The sequence below is a fragment of the Tachypleus tridentatus genome, chromosome 4, assembly GCF_004210375.1.
Source record: "Tachypleus tridentatus isolate NWPU-2018 chromosome 4, ASM421037v1, whole genome shotgun sequence".
In the NCBI taxonomy this organism is placed as follows: domain Eukaryota; kingdom Metazoa; phylum Arthropoda; class Merostomata; order Xiphosura; family Limulidae; genus Tachypleus; species Tachypleus tridentatus.
The window spans coordinates 2170277-2189148 of NC_134828.1; the positions used below are offsets into that span (position 1 = coordinate 2170277).

The 18872-nt window shown below is 33.7% G+C and overlaps 1 protein-coding gene across 1 annotated transcript in view; it reads left to right on the forward strand.

Moving 5' to 3' along the window:
• The first annotated feature begins 2960 nt into the window (after positions 1-2960).
• The window catches only part of LOC143248437 (uncharacterized), a 46731-nt gene continuing 30819 nt past the window's right edge, over positions 2961-18872 (forward strand). The window contains exons 1-4 of the mRNA XM_076496795.1: positions 2961-3001; positions 6260-6387; positions 9517-9609; positions 12483-12578. Coding sequence (XP_076352910.1) covers positions 6328-6387; positions 9517-9609; positions 12483-12578 — 249 coding nt within the window. The 5' untranslated portion in view covers positions 2961-3001; positions 6260-6327. The remainder of the gene's footprint in view (positions 3002-6259; positions 6388-9516; positions 9610-12482; positions 12579-18872) is intronic.

Sequence of the window (18872 nt, forward strand, 5' to 3'; positions counted from 1 at the left end):
CTGTATAAATAAATAACGTATTTTAAAAATATTTAAATTTAAAGTATTTGAATTTCCAGTAAATCACTTCTAAGTGAGGACGTGTCTACTACTAGTACCCAAAGAAACCACTTTTTAATGAGGACGTGTTTACTACTAGTACGCAAAGAAACCACTTTTTAATGAGGACGTGTTTACTACTAGTACGCAAAGAAACCACTTTTTAATGAGGACGTGTCTACTACTAGTACGCAAAGAAACCACTTTTTAATGAGGACGTGTTTACTACTAGTACGCAAAGAAACCACTTTTTAATGAGGACGTGTCTACTACTAGTACGCAAAGAAACCACTTTTTAATGAGGACGTGTCTACTACTAGTACGCAAATAAACCACTTTTTAATGAGGACGTCTACTACTAGTACGCAAAGAAACCACTTTTTAATGAGGACGTGTCTACTACTAGTATGCAAAGAAACCACTTTTTAATGAGGACGTGTCTACTACTAGTACGCAAAGAAACCACTTTTTAATGAGGACGTGTCTACTACTACTACGCAAATAAACCACTTTTTAATGAGGACGTGTCTATTAACAGATAAATGGACCATTTCTAAATGAGGATGTGTCCACTTATACGTAATGATGCCACATTTAAATACAGGCTGTTCTATGAATAATGAAAGGGCGCTACCGTATAAGGATGTGCAGACTGAAACATACAAGGGCCACTTCTAAATGAGGATATGGCCATTAAAACACAAAGAAGCCACTTCTAAGTGAGAAAGTGCCCACTGAAATACTCTGAGGCTAGTATAAAATAAAGATGTGTATACTGAAGCATACAAGGAGGTGTCCACTGATCCAGCAAAAGTTATCAGTTTTTAGTATGGATTTTCCCGTTGATACACAAAAGGATCAGTTCTTGGTCAGGATGTTTCCTTTGATACACAAAAGGATCAGTTCTTGGTCAGGATTTTCCGTTGATACACAAAAGGATCAGTTCTTGGTCAGGATTTTCCCGTTGATACACAAAAGATCAGTTCTTGGTCAGGATGTTTCCTTTGATACACAAAAGGATCAGTTCTTGGTCAGGATGTTTCCTTTGAAACACGAAAGGATCAGTTATTGGTCAGGATGTTTCCTTTGATACACAAAAGGATCAGTTCTTGGTCAGGATGTTTCCTTTGATACACAAAAGGATCAGTTATTGGTCAGGATTTTCCCGTTGATACACAAAAGGATCAGTTATTGGTCAGGATGTTTCCTTTGATACACAAAAGGATCAGTTCTTGGTCAGGATTTTCCCATTGATACACAAAAGGATCAGTTCTTGGTCAGGTTGTTTACTTTAATACACGGCTTGTCTGAATCAGTTCCTCAGTTATACTTTACAAACTCAACTGTATATCTTGTAATAATTAAGTACTGTTTCGAAACAAGTCAACTCCTTCCAATCCAACTTAGAAAAATGGATAACGAAGGCAACCCTGCAATAATAAAACCAACCGAGTAAAAAGATTTAACATTTGAGTATTTATATATATCGAAGTGTTGTTCTACGTGACATTTACTATAAGAGATCTAAGCTGTGCACGTTTCCACTAAACTTGACAAAACAGAACCGTACCCTTTCGCTGAAATGCCACAACTGGTGTGCAAATAAACCACTTTTTAATGAGGACGTGTCTACTACTAGTACGCAAATAAACCACTTTTTAATGAGGACGTGTCTACTACTAGTACGCAAATAGGTTATAGGTTGATATCTTTGGTTAATAAATACTTTTTTAGGATACTGCCACAATACTGGAAGAAGCCACAAGACTGAGGCTGGACATTGAAGATGCTCTGGAAGATCTCTGTGAGGCAAGTGGACAACCAGAAGAAGCTAACATTGTTCAATGTCTTCGTCTTCTAGTGTTAAAACTAGCGTCTTGTAGCGGCCTCAAGACCTTTCAACTTGTCAGAAGAGAACAGGTATGGCTATTGTAGTGATGAATATGATATCATTTCTGATACTTAAATCATTATTCTATTGGTGTTACTTTTTTAAGGAAGGGTATTTCTAGGGTTAGAAAGAACAGTATATTCTTGTGTTAGGACTCTCTTTCGTTTCTCGCACTGTTTTTTTCTCACTATCCACTAAGTCTCACGTACAGAATATTTCTGACCTCCTGGTGGTGAGTAGGAAACGATAGCCGATGAGTTGAATTATGGGAAGTTTTCATTATTAAATATATTAAAGTACTTTCCATGAGATAACCATGGAAACTGTTTAAAGGTTTTCTTACATAAAACTTTAGCCACCAACATGTATCTAATGAATCCAATAAACCTATTTATTGCAGCTTCCAGTTCTACAGTTGAAAGGTAGTTTACCTATGTATCTTCAGAAAGGTGTTTCTGCTTTCGAAAAGGTGAGATAATGTTTAATTAATTATAATAATTGCACTTGTAATGACCAAATCTCGTGCCTTGCACGTGACATGAAATTCAAAGACATATTTGAAGTACAATCTTCATATAAGTACACATTTTTTGTATTAAAGATATCCGAGCTGAGAATAACTTTCTTCGCTCATATTAAAATGTATGTGCCCTTAAAAATCAAAATAACCTACATATCAGTTTTTAGTTGACTGTCGAAAATCGTCCATCGAAAAACAGTTTGACTGTCGAAAATCGTCCATCGAAACGTTAACATTATTTAGATAATTGTTCTAAATCCTCACCATAAACTAAAGAGGTTAAATTCCTGGCATAACATTGACTTAAACTCTTTAAAAACAAACTCCATAATTCTAAGTTTTCGACCTTCAAATGACCTTCAACTTTATTATACAGACCGTTGTTATATTACTGTTTGTTACTACACTCGGTGTATAGAAACCCATCAAACTTAGATATTCATTATCTTGATTTACGAGCTGACAGAATAATAATTTAGGCCCGTTTTATTTTTTAGGTGCTCGCTGAATTAAAATATGTGTACGACAGTGTTGACGGGTTTATTAGAAAGGTAAGTATGGATTAGTGTTGAACGTGTAAGTCTAAGTATGGATTAGTGTTAAACGTGTAAGTCTAAGTATGGATTAGTGTTGAACGTGTAAGTCTAAGTATGGATTAGTGTTGAACGTGTAAGTCTAAGTATGGATTAGTGTTGAACGTATAAGTCTTTTTCTTCCAATAATATTAGTAATTTATCACAACCCGGTAAAGGAATCTGTAGAGAGAAGACATTTAAATGTGATATTCCAATGTTTAATACTATAGCAATTTCCACATTTACACCGTCTCTAAGAGACTACAAGTTTGTCATGTGACCCTTTTATAACTGTGTTCTACACTTCTATAAATCACACATGATAATGTAAGGTCTCTGTTTAACCGGTGTTCTACACTTCTATAAATCACACATGATAATGTAACGTCTCTGTTTAACCGGTGTTCTATACTTCTATAAATCACACACGATCATGTAACGTCTCTGTTTAACCGGTGTTCTACACTTCTATAAATCACACATGATAATGTAACGTCTCTGTTTAACCGGTGTTCTACACTTCTATAAATCACACATGATAATGTAACGTCTCTGTTTAACCGGTGTTCTACACTTCTATAAATCACACATGATAATGTAACGTCTCTGTTTAACCGGTGTTCTATACTTCTATAAATCACACACGATAATGTAACGTCTCTGTTTAACCGGTGTTCTATACTTCTATAACTGTGTTCTACACTTCTATAAATCACACACGATGCTGTAACGTCTCTGTTTAACCGGTGTTCTATACTTCTATAACTGTGTTCTACATTTCTATAAATCACACATGATAATGTAACGTCTCTGTTTAACCGGTGTTCTATACTTCTATAAATCACACATGATAATGTAACGTCTCTGTTCAACCGGTGTTCTATACTTCTATAACTGTGTTCTACACTTCTATAAATCACACATGATAATGTAACGTCTCTGTTTAACCGGTGTTCTATACTTCTGTAACTGTGTTCTACACTTCTATAAATCACACACGATAATGTAACGTCTCTGTTTAACCGGTGTTCTATACTTCTATAACTGTGTTCTACACTTCTATAAATCACACATGATAATGTAACGTCTCTGTTTAACCGGTGTTTTACACTTCTATAAATCACACATGATAATGTAACGTCTCTGTTTAACCGGTGTTCTACACTTCTATAAATTACACATGATAATGTAACGTCTCTGTTTAACCGGTGTTCTACACTTCTATAAATCACACACGATAATGTAACGTCTCTGTTTAACCGGTGTTCTATACTTCTATAAATTACACATGATAATGTAACGTCTCTGTTTAACCGGTGTTCTACACTTCTATAAATTACACATGATAATGTAACGTCTCTGTTTAACTGGTGTTCTACACTTCTATAAATCACACACGATAATGTAACGTCTCTGTTTAACCGGTGTTCTATACTTCTATAAATCGCACACGATAATGTAACGTCTCTGTTTAACCGGTGTTCTATACTTCTATAAATTACACATGATAATGTAACGTCTCTGTTTAACCGGTGTTCTACACTTCTATAAATTACACATGATAATGTAACGTCTCTGTTTAACTGGTGTTCTACACTTCTATAAATCACACACGATAATGTAACGTCTCTGTTTAACCGGTGTTCTATACTTCTATAAATCGCACACGATAATGTAACGTCTCTGTTTAACCGGTGTTCTATACTTCTATAACTGTGTTCTACACTTCTATAAATTACACATGATAATGTAACGTCTCTGTTTAACCGGTGTTCTACACTTCTATAAATCACACACGATAATGTAACGTCTCTGTTTAACTGGTGTTCTACACTTCTATAAATCACACACGATAATGTAACGTCCCTGTTTAACCGGTGTTCTATACTTCTATAAATCACACACGATAATGTAACGTCTCTGTTTAACCGGTGTTCTATACTTCTATAAATCACACACGATAATGTAACGTCTCTGTTTAACCGGTGTTCTATACTTCTATAACTGTGTTCTACACTTCTATAAATCACACATGATAATGTAACGTCTCTGTTTAACCGTCTGTAGGCCAGCTTCCTCTACAAGTTTCAATTAATGATATATGACCAGGTGGCTTGCGCGCTCGACTCGTAATCTGAGGGTCGCGAGTTTGAATCCACTTCACACCAAACATGCTCACCCTTTAAGCCGTGGGGGCGTTATAACGTGTCGGTCAATCCCGCTATTCATTAGTAAAAGAGTAGCCCAAGAGTTTGTGGGTGAAAATGACCAGCTAGCTGCCCACCCTCTTACACCGTTTAGTTAGGGACTGCTAGCGCAGATAGCCCTCGTGTAACTTTGCGCAAAAATTCAGAAACAAAACATATTTTCAGAGAAAATTTCTTGGTTCGTTAAGTCCAGTTTAAATCAGCTGTTACGGAGAAATAAACTGGCGTGTTGTATAAACTCTAGTATAAGCAGACCAAATCTCTTACAGCAAAGTGCAATCAAAATATACCCCTTATATCTTTCACGAATAATTTAGTTATCTACACAACTGTTCTCACAGTTTTTAGTATTTTACTATGGCCTAGCGCGTTAAGGCGTGCGCTTCGTAATCTGAGGGTCGCGGGTTCGCGCCCGAGTCGTGCCAAACATGCTCGCCCTCCCAGCCGTGGGGGCGTTATAATGTGACGGTCAATCCCACTATTCGTTGGTAAAAGAGTAGCCCAAGAGTTGGCGGTGGGTGGTGACGACTAGCTGCCTTCCCTCTAGTCTTACACTGCTAAATTAGGGACGGCTAGCACAGATAGCCCTCGAGTAGCTTTGTGCGAAATTCCAAAAACAAACATATTATTTTACTGGGATTCTTCTTTATTTACTGATCCCTGGTGGATCAGCGCCACGTTTGAGGACTTATAACGCAAAAATTCGAGATTCTATAACAACAAAAGTTTGTTGTTTTTTTACACTAACGAATAAATATGTGCGAAAACTGATTACATGTTTTCATTTAACTAATATTAAAACTTATTTTTTCTATTAATATTTTAAGGATACCGATTTTAAAAGGACTGTTTTTGTTCAACTGTTTGTATTTAAGATTTAGTGCTTTTTAAAATTATATAACACACTGAATTATGTTTGTATGTTAAAGTTAATTTTTGTCCTGTTGTTGGTTTAGTGAGAACAGTGTGAAGATAACTAAACTAATCGTAAAAGAATACTTGGTTTATTTGTACTAAACTTCCTAAGGTACGACACATCTCATGCGAACCAAGTAAAGCCTAGCTCGACAAACCACTGTTTCCATTGTTCCCCAAATGACAACACAGCTCAAACACAATGTTTGCTTTCCTAGCTACAGAGAACATGTCGTCAAGGTAATTGTTTAACACTATTCAGCGGCATTTCTTTCTTATTTATTGCTCGTGGCGTTATCTTGACGTAAGTTCGTTGTAGATAACATTGTCAAGTTCCTACGGGCTGATTAAACTTAATAGTTCCCAACGGTCTTTAGTCACGTGCAAGTCATAAGAACTCAGAATGAGCACTCAATTTAGTAATTAAGCAGTTGGAATCCACAGTAGACTTTAGCCCAACGTGGTTTTAATGAGCCCGAAAAAAACCCAAAAACAATCCAGTAACAATATATTACAGTAATATTGGTTTATAACGGAACATTTTTCTGAGTTCTTAGTCACAATTGCACTTTAAGTTATGTCTATTTTTTTTGTCTCTATATATGTATATACAGATCTACCTTTTCAATACAAAATCTTTAAAACTGAGACTGTTTCTAAGGAGGTCGATTTTCTAAGAACAGTTTTCAAAGTTTATGTTTTGTTGTGTTGGTTTCATTTTGGTTAATTTCCAAAAAAATAAATAAATCAGAAGCTGGTTCTTCTAACTGTATTGTTTAATTTTTAAAGAAATGTAACAAAAAAAACACGAATGTGTTCACCAAATATGCTCGTCCTTTCAGCCGTGGGGGCGTTATAATGTTACGGTTAATCCCACTATTCGTTGGTAAAGGAATAGCCCAAGAGTTAGCGTTGGGTGGTGATGACTAGCTGCCTTCCCTCTAGTATTACACTACTAAATCAAGGACGGCTCGCGCAGATAGCCCTCGTGTAGTTTTGCACGAACTTCAAAACAAACGAACATTAACTTATCCTCCTTTATTTGTTGTTAGGTTTTTTGTTTTCTTATTGATTGGAAAATAAATAAAAAAGTAAGTGAAAATTGAACTGCACACATTTTCAAGTTGAGCTAGAACCAAATTTTAGGCTTCAGCGGTTAAAACGTTTATTTAACCCAAAAAGAAATATTCTATTACAAATTGTGATCATTTTGAAATGCATTGTTGGCACAAAATCCTATTATATATAAACCGTGCTCTAAGAAATACCTACTATACCTAAACCATGCTCTAAGAAATACCTACTATACCTAAACCGTGCTCTAAGAAATACCTACTATACCTAAACCATACTCTAAAAAATACCTACTATACCTAAACCGTGCTCTAAGAAATACCTACTATACCTAAACCATGCTCTAAGAAATACCTACTATACCTAAACCATGCTCTAAGGAATACCTACTATACCTAAACCGTGCTCTAAGAAATACCTACTATACCTAAACCATACTCTAAAAATACCTACTATACCTAAACCATGCTCTAAGAAATACCTACTATACCTAAACCATGCTCTAAGGAATTCGTACTACACATAAACCATGCTTTAAGAAGTACCTACTATACATAATCTTTGCTCTTAGAAATACCTACTATACCTAAACCATACTCTAAGAAATACCTACTATACCTAAACCATGCTCTAAGGAATTCGTACTGTACATAAACCATGCTTTAAGAAGTACCTACTATACATAAACCACGCTTTAAGAAGTACCTACTGTACATAAACCATGCTTTAAGAAGTACCTACTATACCTAAACCATGCTCTGAGAAATACCTAGTATATCATACATATCTGTTGAGGTTTTGCAGACACGTAATCAAAATTGCGTGATGCGTGCTTGTCCGCCATTTTGGACGTCACGCTAGAGTCCATGGCACCCTGATATACCATGGGTGACATAAACTCAGCAGAAGAGTTATATTTTGTTACAGACTTTAACTGCGGGTGTTAAATATCGACAGCAATATCCGCAGAAGCTGAAACTAGCGGGTTTGCAAAGCGACCCCTAAATTTTACCAAAAAGGTTATTTTCTGACGTTGTCGTATACGCATGGACCCGCATGGCCAGGTGGTTAAGGCACTCGACTCGTAATCCGATGGTCACGGGTTCGAATCCTCGACCCACCAAATATGCTCGCCCTTCAGCCGTGGGAGCGCTATAATGTGACGGTCAATCCCACTATTCTTTGGTAAAAGAGTAGTCTAAGAAACAGCGATGGGTGGTAATGACTAGCTGCCTTCCCTCTAGTCTTACACTGCTAAATTAGGGTAAGCTAGCGCAGATAGCCCTCGTGTAGTTTTGTGCGAAATTCAAAACAATCAACCAATCAGATACCCAGCCACATCATCAACAGAATTCAAACTTCCTGTTTGTTTTTTTATTTCATTATCTGGTGTGTATGAAATTTGACCATACCCCTCGTCTCTTCTGGGGTGAGAAAACACAGGAGGAATTTAATCAGGGGAGCGAGGGGAATCACTTTTGGCAACAGGAAATCATCAGAATTATATGTTTGAATATATAATGATATTTACCTGATATATATAAAATATTTACCTGATATATATAAAATATTCAAACATCTAACACCGCCCTCTACATTCCGACACTCAGTTACACAACCCCTTTCAAACATGTGGTCAGCTTCCGGTCAGTTACCTCTTTCTTTGTGAACCTGACGATGACCGAAGAAGGTTGTTCGCTCTTCTATGTAAAATATTTTCTCAACCCAAACGAGCCGTTTTTGCATATAAATTTCTGTTCTTCTCCATGACTACATCCACCAGCACAAAAAAACAAACAAACAGTTACCATAATGCTATCTCATGAACTCAAGACATTAAGTCTTTTAACAAGAGTTCTCACCACTAAGCTTAGAGTAAACACGCCACAGCTTAATGACCACAATGGTCTTCCCAGAGTAAACACGCCACAGCTTAATGATCACAATGGTCTTCCCAGAGTGAACACGCCACAGCTTAATGACCACAATGGTCTTCCCAGAGTGAACACGCCACAGCTTAATGACCACAATGGTCTTCCCAGAGTAAACACGCCATAGCTTAATGACCACAATGGTCTTCCCAGAGTAAACACGCCATAGCTTAATGACCACAATGGTCAAGACTCCAGGTCTTCCCAGCTTGTGACGTCACTAACATATCCTCAATTTTATCATAATTTTTTAGTCGTTAATTTTTAATATTTAAATATTTCATAGGGGGCAGCACTCACTCAACAATTTTTCTCGTTTCGTGTTTTTTTTTTATTTCACTTTGTATTATATTTTTCTTTTCAGCTATCTTATACCATTGATGTGGCTTCATCTATTTATGAAGAACCCGAAACGTTAGCGGAAGTAGGAAACGTGAAACCAAAACGATTAAACAAGGTACTGTTATCGAGACAATAAGGAACATTCTCCAGATTGTTATAAAATGCTTCACGCGCGTTTTTTATTGCCTAGTAATGCCAAGCAGTGGTGCATTATATGTTTTCGTCATACCACTTACCATCATTGGAAACATAGGATTTTTTTCTTGCATGTGATGCGTTTTAGGATAATTGTACTTTTTACAGACTTCGTAAGTAGTTATTAAAAATTTGAAAAATATGTTTGTGAGAAACAAAACTAGTAGTAACAGATGTAAACTAAAAGATGAAACTAGTAATCGTAAATACGTAAAATATTTTTTCCTATTCTCATTCTATGGACATAACTGTAAGGTGTTAGGTGTGGCAATTGTTTGGCGAATTATATGATTCAAGGTTTGATATCCTCTCCAGAATTTGGGGTGTTGAGTCTTCTATAAGAACAATGGTCAAATTTCACTGTTCAGTCGCACAGGAGCTCATCTCAGTTGGCGTTGGGTGCTGCTAAATAACTGCCTTTTCTCTAGTCTATCGGTTCAAATATAGATGGCTCTTGTGTAGCTAGCACAAAATTCTGTTGCAAACAAAAAGGATCAAAAGTACTTTGTTGTGGCCCCCTTCTAGTACAGCGGTAAGTCTACGGATTTACAATGCTAAAAATCAGGAGTTCGATTTCCCTCGGTGGGCTCAGCAGATAACCTGATGTGGCTTTGTTATAAGAAAACACACACTTTGCTGTGGATTTTAATGCATAATTTTATTGTTGTAAGTGAAGCCCACAGTGTATGTTTGATAGAAACCGGGTGGGCAAAACAAAGAGAGGGCTTTGTGTAACTTCGTGTTTAGCTACAAACAAACGAACCCTGCGGAGGAATATTTTTGTCTCATTAATATTAATGTTTAGGCAAGTGGTAGAATTGTGAAGAACCACCTTTTACTCTGGCTTTAAATGACAATTCTATGGAATACTTCCAAATTTGTACAATATTACCATTTAGTTCGATTTTAAATTACAGTTCCAATATGGCGCTGAACAGAAATTATTAAAGAATATACACTGCTGGCCAAAATCTTAATGCCAATGAACATAAAGAAAAATATGCATTTTGCGTTGTTAGACTCAACCACTTATTTGACTAGAGCTTCTAAACATGAAAATAAGAAAAGGAAAATAAAAAAAATAAAAACTTTTAGCATTTTATGGAAAATGTGAACACTATGAAATTAGCCTAAATACTAGCTGGTCAAAAGTTTAAGGTCATACCAAAAAGAAGTCCTAAACAGTGTAGGAAGTGCCCAACAAGAGGTCTCAGTAGTGAGTTGCACGGCTGTCATTGCAAATAACTTCCAACATTCACTTTGGCATGGTCAATATAAGCATTTGCAGAAGGCTGGCTGGAATGTTTATTCCAAGTGGTGAAGACGGCTTCACGAAGATCATGCACTGTTTGGAATTGACGTCCATTTCTATAGACTTCCCTTGCCATCCACCCCTAAACATTTTCAATGAGGTTCAATTTGGGCAAACACGGTGGATGATCCGAAAGAATCACGTTATTTGCCATGAAAAAAGTCCTTTGTCCTGCGGGCATTGTGGATTGCAGCGTTGTCCTGCTGAAAGATACATTAATTTCTACACAAGCGAGGGTCTTCAGTCAATAAGGGTGCTCTCTCTAATATGCCAATGTAGCCAGCTGCTGTTTGACGCCCCTATATAATCTGAAGCTCCATTGTTCCATGGAAGGAGAAAGCACCCCAGATCATGATGGAACCTCCTCCACTGTGTCTTGTAGAAAATGTTTCCGGTGGGATATCCTTATCGTGCCAGTAACATCGGAAGTCATCTGAATCATCCAGATTAAATTTTTTCTCATCAGAGAACAAAACCTTCTTCCACTTTTCTACATCCTATGTTTGGTGCTTCTCAGCAAAGTTTAACTGAGCTGTTTCATGGTGTGGAAGGAGGCGTGGCCTTTGAAGACGTTTACGGTTTTTAAAGCCTTTCTCTCGTAGATGCCGTCTTATTGTTCTTGAGCTGCATTCTGCATCCGTAAGGGCCTTAATCTGGTTCGAAGTTCGGCTGATTTCTTGCCGGACAACCCGCCGAATCCTTCTGCTCAACGCCGGCGAAATTTTCTTAGGCCGACCACTTGAAATTCTTGTTCCGTATCCCTCGGGGTCTTTTAATAAATTTACAACAACAGTTTTACTACATCCAATCTCACCAGTGATGACACGTTGAGAGAGACCTTGCTTTTGCAGCTCGACAATTCTGCCACGTTCAAACTCTGTCAACTTTTTAGTCTTTGTCATGTTTTTACCCAATGTAACACAAGAGATGTCAGTGGGAGATGTTGACAACGTTAATGCTTGAACACAAATGAATAAATTTCGTTACGTGTTTACCTATTAACGCTTCGTTTCAGTATGGTTTTAAACTTTTGACCAGCTAGTATTTAGGCTAATTTCATAGTGTTCACATTTTCCTTATTAAGTGCTAAAAAAAGTTTTTTATTTTTATTTTCCCTTTTCTTATTTTCATCTTTCAAAGCTCTACTGTAGTAAGTGGTTGAGTCTAACAACGCAAAATGCATATTTTTCTTTATGTTCATTGGCCTTAAGATTTTGGCCAGCAGTGTATATAGAACTTTTGTTATTTCGGAGTCCGGCGAGCTTTACCACCTTCCAACTGTAGCATTAGATTGAAATGTTCTAGTTTACTGAAATTTTCCATCAAACAATAACATATTAAGAACGTGGGAAACGTTGTTGTGACTCCTGTTTTATGTTGATAATAGATAAAAATACACAGAAGGATTAGTGGCTGTAAGATTAATGTTGTTTCTGATGGACACTGTACTGTCGTACAGATGATATATCTTTATACTGTAGGTTATCCAGATCATCCAGAGAAACGTAGGAATCGTTGAAGCCCAAATGGAAGCTTTGTGTGCCACCAAAGACTTCTGTGCCAGGTCCTTACAGCAGGTATTGTTTACTTTTATGAAACACGAACAGTCTAACAATAGCTTTTATTTAAGTGTCTCTATAAACATTATAATGAAGAAGGTAATAACATAGCTTACATTAACGTTATAATGAAGAAGGTAATAACATAGCTTACATCAACGTTATAATGAAGAAGGTAATAACATAGCTTACATTAACGTTATAATGAAGAAGGTAATAACATAGCTTACATCAACGTTATAATGAAGAAGGTAATAACATAGCTTACATTAACGTTATAATGAAGAAGTTAATAACATAGCTTACATTAACGTTATAATGAAGAAGGTAATAACATAGCTTACATTAACGTTATAATGAAGAAGGTAATAACATAGCTTACATTAACACAAGTTGCCCTCTCCCTTATGGAATTGCTGTTAGTCTGTTGACTTACAACGCTAAATACTGGGTTTTGAATCCCCGCGGTGGACACAGAAGATAGCCCAGTGTGGTTTTAATAACCAGTGATGTCGAGAAACCCACTTGTTGAGAAATTTATATGTAAAAACGGCTCGTTTGGGTTGAGAAAATATTTTACATAGAAGAGCGAACAACGTTTCGACCTCTTTTATGTAAAATATTTTCTCAACCCAAACGAGCCGTTTTTGCATATATAGTTCTCCAGTGTGGTTTTGTTATAACACAAACAAACACTGATCTTGAACTTTACTGCGTCCTGCTGGTTACTATGGAGATTTGTTTGATATGTTTTCTTTTTACAAATGTTTTCTAACATTTAGAGGGAGTCACCCCCGTATGTGCAAATTCTGCATGAGATTAGAATCATTTTGACGGTAGTGAACACCAGGTGGGAAAATGTATTTGTCTTTCACAAATAAAATGTCTTGAAGAAATAAACCATTTTTGGAATCAACAACTGTTGACATTTCATGGTAATGTGGGCCTAGTTCGTATTCATCAGAATACAGTTCATCTATTCTAATTGTATACACTTAATTCTGAAAATGTTTCAGTTGATTTTATAAACCACCAGTAACTGTATCTGTAGCAATCTCTGTTAATTAAAGTTTGGTATTTTTTTAAACCACCCACTCAATTTCTACTGTAAGAACTGGTTACGTTTCGCATGGTACAACCCCCACTTCATCCACGTTCCCCTGGTGAGTCAGTGGTACCTTTCAAAACATGCAATCCGAAAATCCGGGGCTCGATTCTCCGAGGTGAAACAAACACAGACAGCTCATTATGTAGTTTTGTGCTAACAAAGAAGTAATAAACCTTGAACTGTAGGCAAGTCTTATTAAATCCCTGAAAACAAGTAATGGGAAACTCACAGTATTGATTAATTCATATATTTAATTATTACTGGATACATAGAAACTGTAGGAACATAATGATCTTATAGCTTTATATAACTCAAAAACTGTAGGAACATAATGATCTTATAGCTTTATATAACTCAAAAACTGTACGAACATAATGATCTTATAGCTTTATATAACTCAAAACTGTAGGAACATAATGATCTTATAGCTTTATATAACTCAAAACTGTAGGAACATAATGATCTTATAGCTTTATATAACTCAAAACTGTAGGAACATAATGATCTTATAGCTTTATATAACTCAAAACTGTAGGAACATAATGATCTTATAGCTTTATATAACTCAAAAACTGTAGGAACATAATGATCTTATAGCTTTATATAACTCAAAACTGTAGGAACATAATGATCTTATAGCTTTATATAACTCAAAACTGTAGGAACATAATGATCTTATAGCTTTATATAACTCAAAACTGTAGGAACATAATGATCTTATAGCTTTATATAACTCAAAAAGGAACTGTAGGAAACATAATGATCTTATAGCTTTATATAACTCAAAAACTGTAGGAACATAATGATCTTATAGCTTTATATAACTCAAAACTCAAAAACTGTAGGAACATAATGATCTTATAGCTTTATATAACTCAAAAACTGTAGGAACATAATGATCTTATAGCTTTATATAACTCAAAAACTGTAGGAACATAATGATCTTATAGCTTTATATAACTCAAAAACTGTAGGAACATAATGATCTTATAGCTTTATATAACTCAAAAACTGTAGGAACATAATGATCTTATAGCTTTATATAACTCAAAACTGTAGGAACATAATGATCTTATAGCTTTATATAACTCAAAACTGTAGGAACATAATGATCTTATAGCTTTATATAACTCAAAACTGTAGGAACATAATGATCTTATAGCTTTATATAACTCAAAACTGTAGGAACATAATGATCTTATAGCTTTATATAACTCAAAACTGTAGGAACATAATGATCTTATAGCTTTATATAACTCAAAACTGTAGGAACATAATGATCTTATAGCTTTATATAACTCAAAACTGTAGGAACATAATGATCTTATAGCTTTATATAACTCAAAAACTGTAGGAACATAATGATCTTATAGCTTTATATAACTCAAAAACTGTAGGAACATAATGATCTTATAGCTTTATATAACTCAAAAACTGTAGGAACATAATGATCTTATAGCTTTATATAACTCAAAACTGTAGGAACATAATGATCTTATAGCTTTATATAACTCAAAAACTGTAGGAACATAATGATCTTATAGCTTTATATAACTCAAAAATAATGTATAGGAACATAATGATCTTATAGCTTTATATAACTCAAAAACTGTAGGAACATAATGATCTTATAGCTTTATATAACTCAAAAACTGTAGGAACATAATGATCTTATAGCTTTATATAACTCAAAACTGTAGGAACATAATGATCTTATAGCTTTATATAACTCAAAAACTGTAGGAACATAATGATCTTATAGCTTTATATAACTCAAAAACTGTAGGAACATAATGATCTTATAGCTTTATATAACTCAAAACTGTAGGAACATAATGATCTTATAGCTTTATATAACTCAAAAACTGTAGGAACATAATGATCTTATAGCTTTATATAACTCAAAAACTGTAGGAACATAATGATCTTATAGCTTTATATAACTCAAAAACTGTAGGAACATAATGATCTTATAGCTTTATATAACTCAAAACTGTAGGAACATAATGATCTTATAGCTTTATATAACTCAAAACTGTAGGAACATAATGATCTTATAGCTTTATATAACTCAAAAACTGTAGGAACATAATGATCTTATAGCTTTATATAACTCAAAACTGTAGGAACATAATGATCTTATAGCTTTATATAACTCAAAAACTGTAGGAACATAATGATCTTATAGCTTTATATAACTCAAAAACTGTAGGAACATAATGATCTTATAGCTTTATATAACTCAAAACTGTAGGAACATAATGATCTTATAGCTTTATATAACTCAAAAACTGTAGGAACATAATGATCTTATAGCTTTATATAACTCAAAAACTGTAGGAACATAATGATCTTATAGCTTTATATAACTCAAAAACTGTAGGAACATAATGATCTTATAGCTTTATATAACTCAAAACTGTAGGAACATAATGATCTTATAGCTTTATATAACTCAAAAACTGTAGGAACATAATGATCTTATAGCTTTATATAACTCAAAAACTGTAGGAACATAATGATCTTATAGCTTTATATAACTCAAAACTGTAGGAACATAATGATCTTTATAGCTTTATATAACTCAAAAACTGTAGGAACATAATGATCTTATAGCTTTATATAACTCAAAACTGTAGGAACATAATGATCTTATAGCTTTATATAACTCAAAAACTGTAGGAACATAATGATCTTATAGCTTTATATAACTCAAAACTGTAGGAACATAATGATCTTATAGCTTTATATAACTCAAAACTGTAGGAACATAATGATCTTATAGCTTTATATAACTCAAAACTGTAGGAACATAATGATCTTATAGCTTTATATAACTCAAAAACTGTAGGAACATAATGATCTTATAGCTTTATATAACTCAAAACTGTAGGAACATAATGATCTTATAGCTTTATATAACTCAAAAACTGTAGGAACATAATGATCTTATAGCTTTATATAACTCAAAAACTGTAGGAACATAATGATCTTATAGCTTTATATAACTCAAAAACTGTAGGAACATAATGATCTTATAGCTTTATATAACTCAAAAACTGTAGGAACATAATGATCTTATAGCTTTATATAACTCAAAAACTGTAGGAACATAATGATCTTATAGCTTTATATAACTCAAAACTGTAGGAACATAATGATCTTATAGCTTTATATAACTCAAAACTGTAGGAACATAATGATCTTATAGCTTTATATAACTCAAAACTGTATAGCTTTATATAACTCAAAACTGTATAATGATCTTATAGCTTTATATAACTCAAAACTGTAGGAACATAATGATCTTATAGCTTTATATAACTCAAAAACTGTAGGAACATAATGATCTTTATATAACTTGTATATAATGATCTTATAGCTTTATATAACTCAAAAACTGTAGGAACATAATGATCTTATAGCTTTATATAACTCAAAAACTGTAGGAACATAATGATCTTATAGCTTTATATAACTCAAAAAACTGTAGGAACATAATGATCTTATATTTATATAACTCAAAAACTGTAGGAACATAATGATCTTATAGCTTTATATAACTCAAAACTGTAGGAACATAATGATCTTATAGCTTTATATAACTCAAAAACTGTAGGAACATAATGATCTTATAGCTTTATATAACTCAAAAACTGTAGGAACATAATGATCTTATAGCTTTATATAACTCAAAAACTGTAGGAACATAATGATCTTATAGCTTTATATAACTCAAAAAGGAACTGTAGGAACATAATGATCTTATAGCTTTATATAACTCAAAAACTGTAGGAACATAATGATCTTATAGCTTTATATAACTCAAAACTGTAGGAACATAATGATCTTATAGCTTTATATAACTCAAAACTGTAGGAACATAATGATCTTATAGCTTTATATAACTCAAAAACTGTAGGAACATAATGATCTTATAGCTTTATATAACTCAAAACTGTAGGAACATAATGATCTTATAGCTTTATATAACTCAAAACTGTAGGAACATAATGATCTTATAGCTTTATATAACTCAAAAAGGAACTGTAGGAACATAATGATCTTATAGCTTTATATAACTCAAAACTGTAGGAACATAATGATCTTATAGCTTTATATAACTCAAAACTGTAGGAACATAATGATCTTATAGCTTTATATAACTCAAAACTGTAGGAACATAATGATCTTATAGCTTTATATAACTCAAAAACTGTAGGAACATAATGATCTTATAGCTTTATATAACTCAAAACTGTAGGAACATAATGATCTTATAGCTTTATATAACTCAAAAAGGAACATAATGATCTGTAGGAACATAATGATCTTATAGCTTTATATAACTCAAAACTGTAGGAACATAATGATCTTATAGCTTTATATAACTCAAAACTGTAGGAACATAATGATCTTATAGCTTTATATAACTCAAAACTGTAGGAACATAATGATCTTATAGCTTTATATAACTCAAAAAGGAACTGTAGGAACATAATGATCTTATAGCTTTATATAACTCAAAACTGTAGGAACATAATGATCTTATAGCTTTATATAACTCAAAACTGTAGGAACATAATGATCTTATAGCTTTATATAACTCAAAAACTGTAGGAACATAATGATCTTATAGCTTTATATAACTCAAAACTGTAGGAACATAATGATCTTATAGCTTTATATAACTCAAAACTGTAGGAACATAATGATCTTATAGCTTTATATAACTCAAAAACTGTAGGAACATAATGATCTTATAGCTTTATATAACTCAAAAACTGTAGGAACATAATGATCTTATAGCTTTATATAACTCAAAAACTGTAGGAACATAATGATCTTATAGCTTTATATAACTCAAAAACTGTAGGAACATAATGATCTTATAGCTTTATATAACTCAAAACTGTAGGAACATAATGATCTTATAGCTTTATATAACTCAAAAACTGTAGGAACATAATGATCTTATAGCTTTATATAACTCAAAAACTGTAGGAACATAATGATCTTATAGCTTTATATAACTCAAAACTGTAGGAACATAATGATCTTATAGCTTTATATAACTCAAAAACTGTAGGAACATAATGATCTTATAGCTTTATATAACTCAAAACTGTAGAACATAATGATCTTATAGCTTTATATAACTCAAAAACTGTAGGAACATAATGATCTTATAGCTTTATATAACT